This window comes from Haliotis asinina, chromosome 2 (assembly GCF_037392515.1).
Source record: "Haliotis asinina isolate JCU_RB_2024 chromosome 2, JCU_Hal_asi_v2, whole genome shotgun sequence".
In the NCBI taxonomy this organism is placed as follows: domain Eukaryota; kingdom Metazoa; phylum Mollusca; class Gastropoda; order Lepetellida; family Haliotidae; genus Haliotis; species Haliotis asinina.
In genome coordinates, this window is record NC_090281.1 from 22,367,059 (window position 1) to 22,386,977 (window position 19,919).

Below are 19,919 nucleotides of genomic sequence, written 5' to 3' on the forward strand. Positions count from 1 at the left end.
AATGTACACATTAACATAGATCTATCAGACTCCCTGTAGACATTAACATAGATCTAGCACTCTCCCTGTAGACATTAACATTGATATATCACACTCCCCTTAGACATTAACTTAGATCTATCACACTCCCTGTAGACATTAACATTGATATATCACACTCCCTGTAGACATTAACATAGATCTATCACACTCCCCTTAGACATTAACTTAGATCTATCACACTCCCTGTAGACATTAACATAGATCTATCACACTCCCTGTAGACATTAACATTGATATATCACGCTCTCCTTAGACATTAACTTAGATCTATCACGCTCCCTGTAGACATTAACATTGATATATCATGCTCCCCTTAGACATTAACTTAGATCTATCACACTCCCTGTAGACACTAACATTCATATATCACACCCCTTCTGTAGACATTAACTTAGATCTATCACACTCCCTGTAGTCATTAACATTGATATATCATGCTCCCCTTAGACATTAACTTAGATCTATCACACTCCCTGTAGACATTAACATTGATATATCACACTCCCCTTAGACATTAACTTAGATCTATCACGCTCCCTCTATAGACATTAACATTGATATATCACGCTCCCCTTAGACATTAACTTAGATCTATCACACTCCCTGTAGACATTAACATTGATATATCACACTCCCCTTAGACATTAACTTAGATCTATCACACTCCCTGTAGACATTAACATTCATATATCACACCCCTTCTGTAGACATTAACTTAGATCTATCACACTCCCTGTAGACATTAACATTGATATATCACACCCCTTCTGTAGACATTAACTTAGATCTATCACGCTCCCTCTATAGACATTAACACAGATCTATCACGCTCCCCGTAGATATTAACATAGATCTATCATGCTCCCCGTACACATTAACATAGATCTATCATGCTCCCCGTATACATTAACACAGATCTATCATGCTCCCCGTACACATTAATATAGATCTATCACACTCCCTGTAGACATTAACATAAATCTATCACGCTCACTGAAAACATTAACATAGATATATCACACTCCCTGTAGACATTAACATAAATCTATCACGCTCACTGAAAACATTAACATAGATATATCATACTCCCTCTAGACATTACATTACATTATATATAGATATACATTACACTGATTTATAGAACTCCCTCAGTAGACACAGATTTACAAATGCTTACCATAAACTGAGTGAGAGCTGTTACGACAGTATTCACCCCAGTAACCTTGGTAACAAACACATCTGTTGTTGCTACAGTAACCACTTCCACATATAGCGTCATTCATACACTGGCCTGTGGAATCTGAAAGTATCAGGGGTTCAAATATTTTTAAACACTCCACTGTCAGAGGTCCAGTAAACTTTAAAAATCCACTTGAGCAACTACTAATTTCCCTTGACCAATTAACAATTTGGATTCTTTTGCAAATAATCCTTATCAATTGGACTACTAGCAATTGCATTTTTATTTCATCATCAAAATACATATATCAAAACAATTCAGTAGTAGTTTGGCACTACTGTACCAAGGTAAAGCTTAATATAGATATTTACTTGAGAGACTGGAGAATACCACTTGACCCAGGCATCAAGCAACGGCATATTTCAACCCCTCAGGATTCCATTTAATTTATGAGTACAGGTATAAAAAGGACACAACAGTCATGTATGTTAAACTTACTGGCAGGTGGACACAACAGCCATGTATGTTACACTCATAGTAAGGTCGACACAACAGTCCTGTATGTTAAACTTACTGGCAGGTGGACACAGCAGTCATGTATGTTAAACTTACTGGCAGGTGGACACAACAGTCCTGTATGTTACACTCACAGTGAGGTGGACACAACTGTCATGTATGTTACACTCACAGTGAGGTGGACACAACTGTCATGTATGTTACACTTACAGTGAGGTGGACACAACAGTCATGTATGTTACACTTACAGTGAGGTGGACACAACAGTCATGTATGTTAAACTTACTGGGAGGTGGACACAACAGTCATGTATGTTACACTCACAGTGAGGTGGACACAACTGTCATGTATGTTAAACTTACTGGGAGGTGGACACAACTGGCATGTATGTTAAACTTACTGGGAGGTGGACACAACAGCCATGTATGTTACACTCACAGTGAGGTGGACACAACAGTCTTGTATGTTACACTTACTGGCAGGTGGACATAACAGCCATGTATGTTAAACTTACTGGGAGGTGGACACAACAGCCATGTATGTTAAACTTACTTGGAGGTGTACATAACAGTCATATATGTTACACTTGCTTGGAGGTGGACACAACCAACAGTCATGTATGTCAAACTTACTTGGAGGTGGACACAACAGTCATGTATGTTACACTTACTGGCAGGTGGACATAACAGCCATGTATGTTAAACGTACTGGGAGGTGGACACAACAGACACATATGGTACACTTACTGTGATAGTACACAGGTTGTTGACAAGTGTGACCACATCCATTTGAGCAGCACTTCTCTGCACCAGGACAGCTGGCATCAGATGTGCAGGCCTCCCAACAGGTGCCCGCCATCGTGCTGTTCCTCGGTGGGCACATTCCAGTCTTGTCTGCAATGGTACATACATTGATGAATGTCTTAAAGGTGCCATGAATGCTTAATGATCTTCAGACTTGGCATTTAAATCTCTTTTTTGACTTAAATTGTTTGTGGACTTATGGAAACAACCATCCTACCATCATACACATCTAGTGTCATATTATCATTTCACAAATTTTCACACTTCATAAAGTATACAGCTCATTTTTCCCAAGAAAACTTCAAGAATATTTACTGTTCTGATTTGGCATCCACGTCTCGCACATGTAACCTGTATAACCTGATGGACACATGCAGGAACTCGAGTTTCCCATGGGATAGCAGGAACCCCCATTGTAGCAAGTCATGTTTTGACAAGGATCTGAAAAAAGAATGTGTAAATATGTTGCACTTAAAGAGGTCTACACAACTGTCATGTATGCTACACTTACAGTGAGGTGAACACAAGAGTCATGTATGTTACATTTGCTGGGAGGTGGCCATAACAGCCATGTATGTTACACTCTGGGAGGTGGACACAACAGTCATGTAGGGATTAGTACCTGCTAATAACGATGACACCCATATCCTATATACTGGTTACACTCACTGGTACGGTTGACACCCAGGTCACACCAACTGGTAAGATTGACACTCACACCTACTTGTATGGTTGACACTTAGGTCTCACTGACCTGACAGTCCTATGATATATACTGGACAATAATAGTTTGGGATATCTGTAAATTTTGAAATTATGAATAATGATGTTTTCATTCACTGACATACTGATAAAATATCTGTCATTAAATTACCAATATCCCTTCCTTATTTTGTCAAGTACATAATGCAACACTTGGACATAATTGAATGGTATCAATACATAATGTTCTGTCACAAAGCATATTACCTGTTGATTTGTAAAGCGATCCACCAACAACAAGACCAGTTGTCTTAACGGAGTTGGTGAAATTCAGAAACATCATCTGCTGAGCTGTAGTGGGTGCGCTTGAAAACATTAACTTGTATCCAACAACAGCTAATCCCGATGCTTGAACCCTGCATGTAAACAATATCACATCAATTAACAGTACGAAACAAAACAACTCTCTCTCAAGTGGGTATTCTTATAAATAGGGAGCGCTTCCTGCCTCAAGCAAATTCAGGACCTTGCATAAAGATATTCAAACTCTTGTAGATACAGTGGCATTTATCCTACCTCACACATAAATGTTGTTTTACTGATTGTACCCTGCCAACAACCAATAACATTTGCTATGTCATCCGCTAGAAATGCCAAACTGGGGAAATTCATTTGGTACTTTGTGTTAGTAGTGTTTGGCCAGCTGCCTAACTCATGTACTCATTATGATTCAATAACCATGCTTCAAACAGTCCAAAATTAACATTGAGGTGTTCAGTAAGATATACACATTGTTCAAAGGTCCCTCTGGGCCCATGGGTTGATGTACCCTTGATGTTTGTTTTGTCCCTCTGAGCCCATGGGTTGATATACCCTTGATGTTTGTTTTGTCCCTCTGGGCCCATGGGTTGATATACCTTGTTTATGTTGAACCCATGTCCCCTCTTGATCAGTGAACATGTTATAATGCTGAGGACCATCATCAACAGAAATGGACAACTTCACCAACAATCACATCACAATGGGCTTAATGAAAACAACATACTCTTCTGAAACCAACAGTTTGATCTAAATAATTAAAAAGTAGTCACTGTCAAACCATTCATAACTGCATGTATACAGAGACCTCAGATTACAGATCTCAAATTAGACCACATATTATGGTATTATTCCATGAGGAAATGATCGTTCATAAAAGCATTGGCACAAATGTCCTCAAAGTCAGTCTACTGACATGCAACAATTGTGAAAAGCTGCGAGTAGTTTGGTGTTGTTCACATATGTCTAGGGGCGGTGGGGTAGTCCAGTGGTTCTGAACAAATATTTTACAAGCTTGCTTAAAGTTTGTGAAAGAAGGTGAAAAAAGTTGTTACTTAAAACATAGAAGGAAAATTGAATTCTTCGAGAAGTAAATACTGGCACTCACATTACAGCTGTAACTTCAACCTTGGCAATATTGGACATACCCGCAAACCGCTGAGTCAGCTGTAACAGAAGCCAAACGTAAACATACAATGCAGCATACCCACACAGTAATCCGTACAGTCAAACATATATATATACTTGACTTTTGTATAGTGCCGATATCCAGTTTGCCAGTTCAACTGCTCAAGGGCGCTTGGTTTTTCCCCTGATCATCGGATGTCCATCACAACAGCACATCAACTCCCTGGGGTTCATACCACTCTTACAGCCTACGAGGCGCACCAAATTAATGTTCCCCATCCTTATGAGGTACCCATTATAGTGTCTGTACACACAGATGATCATACTGACAGAACTAGTGATGGTTTGTTCTACGTTGAAAATACACAAAGAATGACACACTCACAGCTGTGGTGATGTTGCGTACAAGGTCTCTGTACTCAGCAGAAGAGGGGTCTCTGAAGACTGGGCGCCTCCCCAGGAACAACTCAAACTGTCCCGTCATAACTGCTGCTGGTGCTGGTTCTGCAACTAGAACACCTCCAACGTAACATTACACTAGAATACATCCCCTCTAACATCACACTACAACATCTCCATGTTACATCAAACTAGAACATGTCCCATGTAAAATTACATTAGAACACCTCCATGTAGCATAAAACTTGAATATCTCTCATGTAACATCACACAAGAACAACTCCGATGTAACATCACACTAGAACACCCCCAATGTAACATCATACAAGAACACCTCCCATGTAACATCACACTAGAACACCCCCGGTGTAACATCACTCTATAACACCTCACATGTAACGTCATACTAGAACACCCCCAATGTAATGTCATGCTAGGACACCTCCCCATGTAACATCATACTAGAACACCTCACATGTAACATCACACCAGAACACAACATATGTAACAAAACACTAGAACATCTCACATGTAACATCACACTAGAGCACCCCACATGTAACATCATACTGGAACATCTCATATGAAACATTACACTAGAACATCTCCCATGTAAAATCACACTGGGGTCTGCTGCTGTGTGAGAACTGATACATGTAAGGACTGCTGTGTGAGAACCGTTGCATGTAAGGAATGCTGTGTGAGAACTGATGCATGTAGGGACTGCTGTGTGAGAACCGTTGCATGTAGGGACTGCTGTGTGAGAACCATTGCATGTAGGGACTGCTGTGTGAGAACTGATGCATGTAGGGACTGCTGTGTGAGAACCGTTGCATGTAGGGACTGCTGTGTGAGAACCATTGCATGTAGGGACTGCTGTGTGAGAACCATTGCATGTAGGGACTGCTGTGTGAGAACCATTGCATGTAGGGACTGCTGTGTGAGAACTGATGCATGTAGGGACTGCTGTGTGAGAACTTATACATGTAAGGACTGCTGTGTGAGAACCGTTGCATGTAGGGACTGCTGTGTGAGAACTGATGCATGTAGGGACTGCTGTGTGAGGGATAAAAGCATAGCGGAACTGTTGTGCCACCAACTGCTGTAGAGCCCACTGGGGTTTTTTCAAATGGAAATATAGTTTCATAATTTTCTAAATTTACAAGAATTGTACACTAGATAACAACTGCAAACAGTTACCTGAACAGTCAGTAGGTCTCATGCTGCTTTTACTGCGTCCAGGTAGAATCATGCCAATCTTCATGTCTGCACAATAGCACTGCCGAGAGTTCAAATCGTCCACATTGACCTCACACTGGACTGAGTTGAAGCCTTCATTGGTGCACTCCCTCTGGGGAAGCCACTGGCTGAATGAGTCCTTGTAGAGGCTTTTTAGCTTCTGGATATTGAAAATAGTTCTCAGGGAGTTGAGGGTGGCATTCCTGTAGTCGGTGGTGTTCAGCATGTAGGTGATGTAGCTGAACAGCCTCTGTTGACGCTGACAGTCAGTCAGACTAACTGCAAGGAATAGTTGCTAATAAATGAAATCCTGGGTGGAAATAACCTTAAAATTGCTAGTGTACTTCCGGAAGTGGTACATGTAAAATCACTTGCCCTGATAATATTTCCACTATACAAATACGATGTAATAAACAAAAGTCATCAGAAAATGGCATATCCCTTTGGCCTCCACATAAGGACAAATCATCTGTTTGAATCATTTCCATGGAAATCATAAAAATATAATTGTTATATTCTTGTATCTGTAAACAGCAAAAGGCACCACTTCAAGATCTGTCTCATATATCTGCCAAGATCTGTTGAAAGATTTGAAAAGGTTTTCGAGTGTGCTCCAGAAACAAAGCCCATCCCTCCCTTTTGAGACTAAGTCTGAATAGTTTCCATGGAAACCAGTAAAATGATAAATCACAAATACCTGTAAATAGCACCGCTATAGGTTTTGATTGAATATTTACCACGTTTTGCAGAAAAATATTCAGCAGTTTTTTAGTTCTGCTCTGGAAACCAAGCCCATCCCACATTAGACTATGACCAAAATGTTTAGTAGAAAAACACAAAATAAGCATGCCAAAAGTCTGTAAATAGCATAAGGCACAACCATATGTTCACTGTGTTATGTCTACCTATTTTGGTCTAAAAATATTGAACGTTTTTTGAGTTATGCTCTGGAAACAAAATGATTATGAAAAGACAAGACAAGGTGTCGACTATATCCTCCCGGTGGATAATGTACCAAGGGGATAACAACATAGTTAACATTGGAAAGGCAACTGGACACCAGTACAGCGTGATAAATCTGCATGGCTGAAAAATGGACTGGGACGTTAGGCAATGGGTTATTTCCACCCCTGTGAACGCATCGTCAGCACTGTGAAATCACTCATCACTGCTTTATTGAGAAAGAAGCACAAAGATTCTTAAAGGCTGTTTCTTGGTCTACTAACCTTGAGGTGCTCCCGGATTTTCACAGATGATACCACTGTGAGTGTTTGGGCACTGGCAGAGATGCGCCCCAACAATGTCTCCAACACATGTTGCAGTGGTCGCCCCGAAAAGTGTGCACAGGTCCAAATTACTAGCAGCGTCCTTCAGTTTATCACAAAATGAATCTGAAACAAGTGTTGAATTAAAACCTTATTTTGTCATTTGTATACTTCCCCTCTATACTTCAGAGAGGTACCCTTTAATGATATGGTCTCTCTGTATATTTCAGACCCAGAGAGGTCTCGTCAATGATACGGTCCCTCCCTATGCTTCAGCCCAAGGTTCTCTGCACCATAAACAAAGAGAAAACGTACCCTATTCCTTTCAAATGTGTCGATAATATTCCAAAATATATTTCAAATGCTTCATCGTACCAGCAAGGTTAAACCTGATGTTTGTTAGTGCAGCTTACTATATGATAGATGACCACACAAATGGTCATTGATTCTTGACTTCTTTGCCTAAGAAGTGCAAAATACCTGATATCAAATATGCTACAAAAGCAGAAGGGAACAATTTGAAGAATATCTAATAGTACCACAGCCTCATGAAGGACTACTGAAACCTCTCTGAAGTGTATACCAAGTTCCACTAAAAACAATATTAAACGGTATAGGAGTTAAACATCAGAAACAGAAACTGTTTTATGTCCTGCCACAAAGCTGGAATACTGAGTGTGGAGTAAACCTAAACTCACTCACTCACTCACTCACCCACTCACTCACTCACCCAAACCCACCCACCCACTCACTCTACCAAACCCACCCACATACCCACTCACTCACTCACTCACCCAAACCCACCCACCCACCCACTCACTCTACCAAACCCACCCACATACCCACTCACTCACTCACTCACCCAAACCCACCCACCCACCCATCCACTCACTCACTCTTTTGTAAGGTCTTCACAAATGCCAACAAGTAACATCTGTTCAGCAAGACCTACCTGCACAGTTTGTTCCATAGTAACCTTGTGGACACACACAGGAGGCATCTCCATTTGGTCCTACCTTACACGTACGTCCAGGTTCACAGAATACTGTTGCACAATCATCTGAGTTAGGAAGGTAAAAGAGGAAGATGAGTATACCCAGCAGATCAAGCCATGTCTAACCTTAAATGACAAATTGCTTCAAGTGGTCATTATACCTCATGTTCGGATGTTCGTACAAATCTCAATCTGAATGCTAATCAGTGCATTACTGACATTGGGTATACAGATTAATGAATTATAGCTAAATAACGACAGCATTTCGAAATCTACCCAAGTAACAGACAGCACTCCACATATCTGGACTGCAACGATTCACCCAGATCTCAATTTGAGTTGATTTCCAATACTGGACTCTCGATTTACTCACTATTATTCTATTCTTCATACAAGCAAAAACATCAGATTTCATTTAACTCTGAGAGTCAGTCTTCTAACGTGAAATCCATCATTTCTAACAACATCCTATGTCTAACAACAATTTTCACTGGATAATTTGCCTGGTGTTACCAAAAATAATTTGCCTTATTTCAGCACTCAAAACTGCAAGAGCTGGAGTGAAAATTATGTTCAGGCTATGAGAAAATAATTTAAACAGGTACTACAAATACTGAATCGAAATAGTGATAATGGTTCTCGAAAATCAAAACAGAGGATTTGATTTTTGATGAATCAAACCAAATATGTTATGCCCCAACACATATGTAGACTAGTCACCAGATCATTTGACCGGTTGATCAGAACCATTTGACTTACCCACTGTCTGGCTTGTGGCTATGGCAGCCAGAGCAAGAACAGCGAAGAGATGCACCCCTCGCATGTTTCGAAACAATCCACTCAGTCAAGTCCTTTCTGAAACCACATGTGAAAATGAATAAGACAACAAATAGTAATGACACAGACACAAACATACATCTGGCAACATGTACTTTCCAACCTAACAACTTATCTTTCCCTGTCTTTCATTGTAGTTGCCAGACAAGAAGGGATGGTGAGAACGTTGGAGGGTTGAAGGGAGTACTGTTGTAGATGAAGGTGGTCACGAAGAAGGACAGAGTGGGAAGGTCTGTTTTCATGGATGTAGGGATGTTTAACACCCTGTCTTAAAACATTTATCAAGCCTATTTACAGTGAGGAAAAGTTAACCATCTTCAAACACACATGCGTGATAACATCTTCAACATACAAAGGTGACAACTTATGAGTGTCTACTTGTGAAACAACAACAGTCACAAGAAAACAACCAGGGAAGCCTGTAGATAATTGCCACTGTTGGTTCACATGTACTTATATAGCTATGAGTTTCTTATTGTTTTTCATTCATCTGATGAAGAAGTAAGAATCTACTTCTAGACACAATACAGACAAATCCCAATGACTTGAATGCCACTGTTTTGAATATTATGCATAACTTAAAGTACCTGTAGGTACCAACTATCTGTTCTACCAGCATAGACATAGCTATGTCTCGAATACATCGGTACGTCAGATTTATTACTTTATCCCCTGAGATTCGACTCATATTGGTATTTGACTGTTCTCCTCAAATTACAAAAGTTGATACCCATAAATTCATGGCTTTACATATATTACTTCAAAATGCCAATCAAAGACTTCATGTTTAACATAATTTACCATTTCTAAATTCCTAAATAGCACATGGCCATTGCAGTGCCCTTGGATATGTACAATTACATACAACAGAGCAGACTCAGTCATCGGTCAGTTGTACAGCTACAACATGGCACAAAGTTCAAAATGAAAGGCATATATTAATTACTATCAGAGACTATGTATGACCTCTGACACATCAGACATGGTGTACAATCTCTGATACCAGGCAGGCAAAGGTTAAAAGTTTTACAGGTAATATATTAAACACTCAAATAACTTTGCCTGTTAGCATCATTTGCACCAATCCACAGGCTGCTCTCCTGATGTAATTCCTCTTATGTCTACAAGAAACTAATCATAAGATTCTTCACAGTCAGTTTGGAGTTGGTGTGGTGATACAGGACAAATCTTATGGATAACAACTTCTTGATTTACTTTTCACAATGTTTCAGGACTAGTTCTTGCCCTGTCGTCAGACAGATAATGATATAGTGAACAGTACAGTGCATTCATGTTGATGCTTCCGGATATTTAAATAAGTATGTACAAGCACAAGGGAAGAAGGAGACTTAATTCAGTATGTACAAACAATGAGGTGAGATGAAGTAGAGGAAAAAAATGATACGGTATGTTTTTACTATAAGGACAAGGGTATGTTTACATAGCAGAGTGGTTTCAGGGTCTATGATTTCTTGGTGACGCACCAGGCGCTAGGGAAGTAAACACCTTGATCCTTGTTGATCGTGTTCACAAGTGTTCTTATGTTGACTGACTCAAGAAGTTTTCTTTTGTGCCAATTACTGATGCTGGAAGCAAAGATTTGCATGTGCTGCCAGTTGACAGAGTGATCTGGATTTTTGATAATGTGTTCTGAGGGGGCAAATTTGAAATCTGATTTTTTAACTGAAGTTTTATGTTCTTTTAGTCTTATGTTGAAGGGCAAACTAATGATTGCTTGAACTGCCCCTGTAACCAGCATGCATTGCTACACTGGAGAGATCCATTGATCAGGGTAATCGATGTGTAGCGCCATGACCAGGCTTTAGTGCTTGGGTACTGCTCAATGTCAACATGCATGTATCGTCAAGGTTATTGATCTGTAAGTCATTAATGTCGTACTACATGGTCATACATCGCTGCAGTAGGCCAAACAAACTGAATGAAGGAAGACTGATATCCGTATTCATTAACTGAATAAAATTAACTGAAATCACTGGATTTTTTAACCAATCAGAAAGGCATCATTACATCAGATGCATCAGAAAACTGCTGTTGGATGATGACAAGAAAACCTGAACTAGTTAGAGCAAGAGCAAATGAAGTCTCAGGTTTGGTTTAGATCTTCAGCAACCCTGCACTGAACAGATGACAAGGTCAGCTGGTCTGACTCCCTGACTTGGCCTATACGTATATCATGCAGTAAAAATTTGTACCAAAATTCATTATTAATTACTACCACTACAAGTGATATATTTGGATTCAGATATTAGGAAATCAGAATTAGAAAATAGAAAATACAATAGACTTGAATATTTATGGATTGCAGTCATATCTTTGAAACTGATCAGTTATACTATTGGTATGCTATCATTGGTTAAATATGGCTTCAAGTTGAATGAATCTACTGTGAATATGAAATATGGCTTCTGGAAAATTGGTGGTGAATTGCCCCAAAATTGTTACGTCACAAAGAGTGTTGATGCAAAATAAAAATAACCATAGCCAGATTTATCAGATTGTTGTCCCACACAGTTTAAGTGGAAAATCATCTCTCACGATGAAAAACAATAACCCCTCATTTGATTTAGATATTTGAGTAGCCTCATGGATAAAGCATTTGCTTATTACGCTGAAAACCAGGGTTCAACTCCTCACATGGATACAATGTGTGAAGCCCATTTCTGGTGTCCCCAGCTGTTATATTGCTGGAGCAATACCAAGAGAGGCAATAGCTAAATTCACTCACCTAAAAATTACTATGACAAAGAGAACATTTCCATGCATTATCCTGTCCTAATATTTCAAAAACTGTAACAAACCCAGAAGCAACGAACCCATTTTGACTCTAATGTGTCCCGAGATGTCCCTTAGCGATGCCTGTCTACAGAACCAGATAGATGGACTGCCAAATCATGAAACATATCACAAAGTTTCTTTTAACAAAAACCTTCCTTTGATCTGTTCGTGTTTGACAAGACAATACTACAAACAACTGACTACTTGTGGCGGTATTTAGCAACAATGAGTTGAGGACCAGTGGTTACTGTGCAATGAGACACTACTGAATGCTGATCAGCTATGCACAACATGGCATCTTATTAAACCACAGACAAGCGTGACAAGGAGCGGCAGACCATAATCAGTATGTTAGGAGATCGGATGGAGATGAGTAAGGGAGCTATTTTTAACATGCCTCAACACGACGTTCAAACAAATTTGTAAAGACGTAAGTCTGGTATTGTACCTCTTGTGGCGGATATTCAAATAACCTTAAGGTGCCTACCTGAATGGCAGAGTGACTGGGTGTTATGATCCTAGAACACTAAAACATTGAAGGAAATTCTGGCATAGTACATAGTACATCATATCATCACATAAAACATACACTGATCTGCTGACAGCTGTATTTCACCTTTAACTCAACAAATGCAAAATTTATATCTAAGAAAGGTAAGTGCTAAAACCAGAATAAATAAATCATTATATTTTCCATCAAAATGATTTTCTGGGGACGTATTACACATACATCAACATAAGCATTCACCTGACGAAAAAGTAAGAATATATCTGAAACACTGTGTCCATCAAAAAATAAAATAAGTTGACATTCATACATTCTTGCCAGTACAATAACATTTTTCAACTACTGTGATGCCAATTTTGATTTCAACTGCTATGGTGCTATCTTGTTGACAGCAGGTTGTTGTAAACTCAGAATTCTACTTAGACATAAATTAGTTTTTATGTGCATCACAAGCACAATGACAATGAATTTACTGCCATGGTTTTATCAAGATGAGATATTTCTTTTACAAGAATGAATCTGAATTATTATATCGGAATCTCAGACTACTTTCATAAGAGGTTGTCTCACTAGTTTGGCCAATGTTTCATTAAACTTGGTTTAATGTGATCCTGTAACAAAAACTACAATCTTAATATGATATAAATAAACAATGGAAATTGTAAAACCACTAGTTCAGTTTAGATCTAGAATACACAACAGTTTTGTTCGTATATAATGAGAAAATGAACTAGTTTAATATCACTCTTAGTAGTATTTTATTTATATCACAAATGTATGAGAAATGTTTGATGTGCTTTAAGCCTGAAGGTAAGTCTTGCCTCCTTGCAATAAAATATCAATTAATCAATCACATAACAAGTGGTTAAGGTGCTCACAAATCAAGTCACAGTCAGCACATCCTGTTACAGCCAAGGGATATAAGCAACTAAGCCTGTTCTACTGTACAATACAAGGCTATGAACACTACACTAAAACAATGGAACAATGAACAGAAGGATGACAATCTATTCAAAATAGATGTGGTATCTTAGCTGACTCCTCTGAATATTTACGGTTAATAGAAAACATACATGATTTGAAAAGGTGTCAAGATGCACTTGATGTATCAATACACCAATTAATATTTTAATCAATTCACAAAAAGTAATATTTGCAAAGTTGTTTAATAACAAGCCTGATAACTATACATACTAGACAAGTGTTAAAGAGTCGACACTGGTCTGAAAATAGTTACCGAACAAGGAAACATCTGACATACTTGTTAACATGAAGGTTTTGTTGTCAGGCAGTATTTAACATGTTAAAGTTAACAACAAAAACTGTAAACAGAGTAAATATGAATTATCTAAATATGTATGATACAAGAGAAAAGAATATGGAAACCCCTTAGAAGAAAACCATACTGTCAGCCACTGATTAGGCTGTCTTAAAGTTACAGCGATCTACAAAATATATTGGAGGTTACATTTACAAAATGTAGGTATTACCTCAGAGGGGAGTGTGTTGAGCAGTGTATATGCTCAGACCTCATGGACTTATATACCTCGCTGGGAACATACCTAGTCGTGACACAGATATCATTCAACCCGTTCAGTAAATGTCCTGCTTGTTACACAAGACTGGATCAGCCAAACAAAATTCAGCTTCACTGTAGTCAGTGGACCTGGATTTCAACATAACATGAACAGCCTTTATATCGCAGTGAGTCAGTTCAGTTTTATGCCGCTTGTAGCAATACTTCACGAACATGATGGTGGTTGACATCAGAAATTGTCTTCACACACTGTGTTATGATCACAGGAGACGTTCAGCAAGGGTTGAAGCTGCTCAAAAGTGCAAGAATATATATGTATCTTCAGTCCTTGAGGATGGAAAGTATGTGCCATATGTGAGAATTCATGTTATATGTGAGAATATATGTGCTATGAGTGAGAATGTATATGTGCTGTGTGTGAGAATTCATGTTATATGTGAGTATATATGTGCTATGAGTGAGAATGTATGTGCTGTGTGTGAGAATTCATGTTATATGTGAGAATATATGTGCTATGAGTGAGAATGTATATGTGCTGTGTGTGAGAATTCATGTTATATGTGAGAATGTATGTGATACATGTGTGAATGTTATATGTGAGACTTGTCATGCTATTTGAGAGAATTTATGTTATATGTAAGAATATATTATAAGTGAAAATATACACATGTTAAATGTGAGAATTTATGTTATACGTAGGAATTTTATGTGTTACTTGTGAAAATGTAAGTGTTATATGTGAGAAATTAAGTGTTATATGCAAGAATGTATATTAGTAAAGTGTGAGAATTCATATCTTTTATATATGGAAATTGTTTTCATGTTTATCAGTTGTGTTACAAGGACAGTCCCCTGAGAAAGATTACCATCAGTGAGTCAACACCCGCAACAAAAGTCAACAAACTCCAATATAACAAAACACCACCAATATGTCTAATGTATGCGTAACTTCTGTCTTTCATTTCTGCTCGTAATATCTTGCAATAAAATATTATTTTTGTCCTCTAGTGTTACATCCAAAATGCTGGAGGTACTGTCAAGTCGTTAATCTGATATTGCCAGTTGCACAGCAAATTGTCGGATTAACGAGGATGTCAAACTAAATAAATAAGACTAAAGTACATTTATTCCATTTGTTACCAAAGTGCCGGATAAAGCAGACTGTCGAATAAATGGGGGTTATGGATTAACAAGATTATTTCAGAAAGTTTAAAATCATATTTCAGGTTGAGTGAGTGAGTGAGATCAGATGTTACACTGATTTTAGCAATATATCAGCTGCCTACGTAGGGAATGGGACCCGGGTCATTTGCTTATTTCACTTTGAAGTAAACCATTTAATGTTTCATTCTATGAACAATTCCCCCTCTCCTAATGGCTGTACACTTACATCCTAGTTTTAGGTTCATAGACACTGGTGTTTCTTATTAATAACAGATTCTTCAACATTTGAAAGATTCTTTTTCACACTGTCCCATGAAGGTCCCGGGGTAGAATAGGCCTTCAGCAACCCATGCTTGTCATAAAAGGCGACTATGCTTGTCGTAAGAGGCGACTAACAGGATCGGGTGGTCAGGCTCGCTGACTTGGTTGACTCATGTCATCAGTTCCCAAGTGCACAGATCGATGCTCATGCTGTTGATCACCGGATTGTCTGTTCTAGACTCAGTTATTTACAGATCGCCGTCATACAGCTGGTATATTGCTGAGTGCTGTGTAAAATTAAACTCATTCACTCTTCTTCACGCTTCAAAAAGTTGATTGTATTGTTAAATTTCTATTTGTTTGACATCTGCCAAGAGTTTCAGATAAGAAGCATACGTGTTAAGAAACTTTTAAAAGATAGACAACTTATGAACACACCAACATCTCCCAGTTTTTTCAATCATAGATTAGAAATGAAGTTCCCCAACTTTAGTATTTATGCCCCTGGGAAAGTACTACGCTGAACAGAAAATAGGGTACATCCTTCTGAATATGATAGAAAAGAAGCAGAGGGGATTTCAATATCAAAAGTTGCTCAAAGTTCAATTTCAGCATCTACAAATTCTTTTTTAACAAATTAGTGATCCCTAAAATTATTGCACTCAAGGTACAAACTTTTTAATGCTATTACATATAGCGATCCTTGTACAACTGAAACCGGTCTGCAGTACTCAGCAGCAGTGTTTGTGAATGTTAAATATAATATACAGTGCATGGAATTTATCAGGCAGCTTACTCAACTGCCTGATTACTTTCTTGTGTTAACAAATCAAGAACTTCAGTAAATAAAGTGTTATGCTTATTTTATTATCATTTTTATTGTCAAAGATGATCCTAGCTCTCCAGTATGTAAGACTATTTATATCTTTGTTATATACTATGGGACAAAAATAAGGGATCACATGAAAGGGCAAGTGTTCCTCTTTTTTTCAAGGTTTCTTCACAAGCCCTGGATCACATAGCTTGTGAAGAAACCTTGAAAAAGTCAGGAAGCACTTGGGTTTTTATGTGATTCCTTATTTTTTCCCCCTCAGTATATTTTGAAATAAATATGAATGAATTTTGGTTTGGTCAGAATGGTGGACATGCCTTTTTCGTGATTATTCTGATATATTTGGTAGGGCTGGCATCTCTGCATTGTGTCAATGACTATCTGCAACAAGAAGGCATGTCTCAATATATGTAGGAATCTTGAGCAGAGCAGAGGAGTCCATTAATGTGGCCATCTTGAGGTAGTTCTTCTTATGGAATGGTGAGCAATCACCAGCAGCATGCTTATACAAGGCACTGAATAATGTGCCATTAATGTGTTTGCTATTTTCATACTTTGGTCAAAACGTTTTTTACGAATATGCACTTCATCACAAAATTACAAGAAGCAATATGAAGTTTTCATATTGGATATAATAATGGTCTGTTTCCCTACTTTCACAAAATGCAATGCAAACAAAGTCATTGATAGCATCTTGATGCCACATTCCCTGGCTGCAACATCCTGTTTGAGATCGAGTGCCAGTTACATATTTCCATGTGGGTCTGCTTCATAACACTTCCGTATCTCCGATGTCAGACTCAAAGACAAAATTCAAGAAGAAAACAAAATTATGTTAATAGGAAATACCTTAGTAATGGAACTTACTTTACCTCTACAGATGCACAATGAGTAGTTGGAGGGAGAAAATGAGGCACATAGTTTTTAGAATCACAGAGTAGCTTGGGTAAAGTTCTTACTTCACATCTACAGTTACACAATGGGTCCCCGGAGGTACAAAAAGATGCATGCAGTTTATTGAAATTGAAGAGTGCTTTGTAGATGGTTCTTAGTTAATACCTAAAGATACACAATGGGTATCTGGTTGGAAAGAAAAACATCTTGTGGATGGTTCATTCATTCTTCAGTTGAAAAATGTTTATCCACTGAGATGAAGTGATAAATAGATTCTGAACAAGTCCATTATGTTCAAGTGTACCCAGAATTCTGTTTGGAAATGGTACTCAAAAGTGCCCCCAAACCCCAAACCCCAGTTCACCAACACTTAAAAGCTATCAATGGCGTCTCGTGACTTGGCAAGTCCATCTACCCATTTCCTAGAACCACTCATCCAGAACCAACTAGTCAAATTGCCATACCACCAACAGTTGAGTCAGTCTCACTACATAGAAAACCTGTCATGCATGTAAATCTACATGGTAAGAATCGTGAGTATTGAAACATGCTTATGAAAGAGGTTCTCAGAAGTAGGTATCACGATGACAATGGTGACAGCCACCATCTTGAGTCGGAGCTGTAATATATCACCCTACTGCCCCACTTGTCTACTGTCCCCACTTGTCTACTGCCCCACTTGACTAAACAGATCTGCAGTGTCTATTCTATCCACAATGTACCAGAACCAGAAATAGATTATGTACTAGTACCAGAAACCATGTAATAGATTATGGTCTCTGATAGTGCACACAGCAAATAACAGAACTGTCACATCACATCACAAAACTCACACAGCAAATAATATCAGAACCGTTCTCATCACAAAATTTCTCATAAACCCAAGAGAACTACATCATCTTTGTATTAAAATAACTCGGTCAAGATTTGTAGAAAGTAAGCAGGCTTAGACACATGGCATAAGATGTTTTTGTCCTTCTTATAATAATATATTCAATCTAATTAAAATCACGGGTGGTGGGGTAGCCCACTGGTTAAAGCATTTGTTTGTTGCGCTGAAGAGCAGGGTTTGATTTGCCACATGGTTACAATGTGTTAAGCCTATTTCTGGTGTCGCCAGCCATGACATTGCTGCAATGTTGCTAAAAACAGAGTAAAACTAACATTACTCACTCACTCACTCATGCACTGAAATCAGATCTTTGAGACTGCCATCACTTCCCAAAAATTTGAAGACAACTGCATACTTTGATTCTACTCCAGATTCCTTGAAAGACATATTGACTAAATTATATAAAAAAAAATTGAAAACCGATCGATGGGAATTTTAAAATCTGCCAAGATTGTATGGCAGTTCCTCCCATATGACATTGAAAGTCTTCGGTTTCCAATGTTTCTTTCACTGACTTTAAACAGCAAATAATTGTTATTCAACTTTTCAAGGTCCACTGACCAAAACAATTCAAATTTCCACTTTTGTGATCTCATAAGTGCTGCTCTAATTGGCCTGGTGAAGGTTGTTGTCTTCAGATCCATTTGTACCAGATGCGAAGAGCTTAGATTTGTTAAAATAGTCAGATAATCCATCCTCTTTCTGACTATAAATATTGGCCCTCACTACATCTAAAAGTTCCAAATAGTTCAAAACCCTATAATAACATGAATGTTAATCCTTAGACAAGTTATGCTATGCAAGCCCGTTGTGACTAGCCAGCTAAGCGAAACCAGTAGTATCACACAATGTGGGTTAGTTTGTCAAGGACGAAGTGTCTACAGACTTGTTCTTGCCTTCCTATGAACACACTCGGTCCATAGGCAGTCTATTGTTTGTTTTCTATTGTCATACATATTTCTTAGAAACATTGACATGAATGACACTCAGGTAAATATGTCTGTCCATACTGCACTAGTAGTCACTTGTTCTAACTGGCTAAGCCACCTGTTAAGTCATCACACAACAGCACAAATTACCTGCTTACATATGCTTCAAATATCTCCTACTCTCCCACATACCGGCCAATTACAAAATCAGGCCTCTGACAACAACAGACCCCAGATAGCAATATTCACTATGCAGTGTTCCTCTCACACACCCATATCCCGGCCAGCACCATGCACTCTTACACATGTTGAAGTTTCACTATGATGATCAACAACGGCCATGTTTTTATTCTTTCCCTTTCTATATAGCTCTTTTCAATTTCAAATTGAATCATATGCATCTATTGAACAGCGGATCCCATGTGATAGTGTTGAAGAAATGATTTTCGTTCACCATACCATGAATGATGAATAGGTACCCGTCTGCTACCAGCTTATTGTGTCAGAAGCCAGCTGTAGTGATGATATGGCTCACTATGATTGTTCTGATAAAGCCTCTAGGGGGAGATAATGACAGGCTCCTGTGGAAGGTATAGAAGCTGTTGTGATATGTTGGGGGCACACTGCTAGAGGTGTTGTTACAGTCAACAGATTAGTCATGCAAACCACATTTTACCTGCTCA

The 19,919-nt window shown here is 38.5% G+C and overlaps 1 protein-coding gene across 4 annotated transcripts in view; it reads right to left on the reverse strand.

The window, feature by feature from the left end:
• LOC137273400 (uncharacterized) overlaps window positions 1-19,919 on the reverse strand; it is a 131,938-nt gene that overhangs the window by 89,258 nt on the left and 22,761 nt on the right. For 2 of the 4 annotated variants that reach the window (XM_067806056.1, XM_067806058.1), the window contains exons 2-11: window positions 9,346-9,441; window positions 8,545-8,652; window positions 7,554-7,718; window positions 6,289-6,606; window positions 5,075-5,199; window positions 4,670-4,728; window positions 3,511-3,659; window positions 2,857-2,982; window positions 2,485-2,631; window positions 1,220-1,342 (exon numbers count right to left, since the gene is read on the reverse strand). In XM_067806056.1, the coding sequence (XP_067662157.1) occupies window positions 1,220-1,342; window positions 2,485-2,631; window positions 2,857-2,982; window positions 3,511-3,659; window positions 4,670-4,728; window positions 5,075-5,199; window positions 6,289-6,606; window positions 7,554-7,718; window positions 8,545-8,652; window positions 9,346-9,409 (1,384 nt within the window). In that variant the 5' untranslated portion in view covers window positions 9,410-9,441. Of the gene's footprint in view, window positions 1-1,219; window positions 1,343-2,484; window positions 2,632-2,856; window positions 2,983-3,510; window positions 3,660-4,669; window positions 4,729-5,074; window positions 5,200-6,288; window positions 6,607-7,553; window positions 7,719-8,544; window positions 8,653-9,345; window positions 9,442-14,217; window positions 14,292-19,919 lie in introns of those variants that run through there. The other 2 variants (XM_067806057.1, XM_067806059.1) reach the window with 2 other exon arrangements.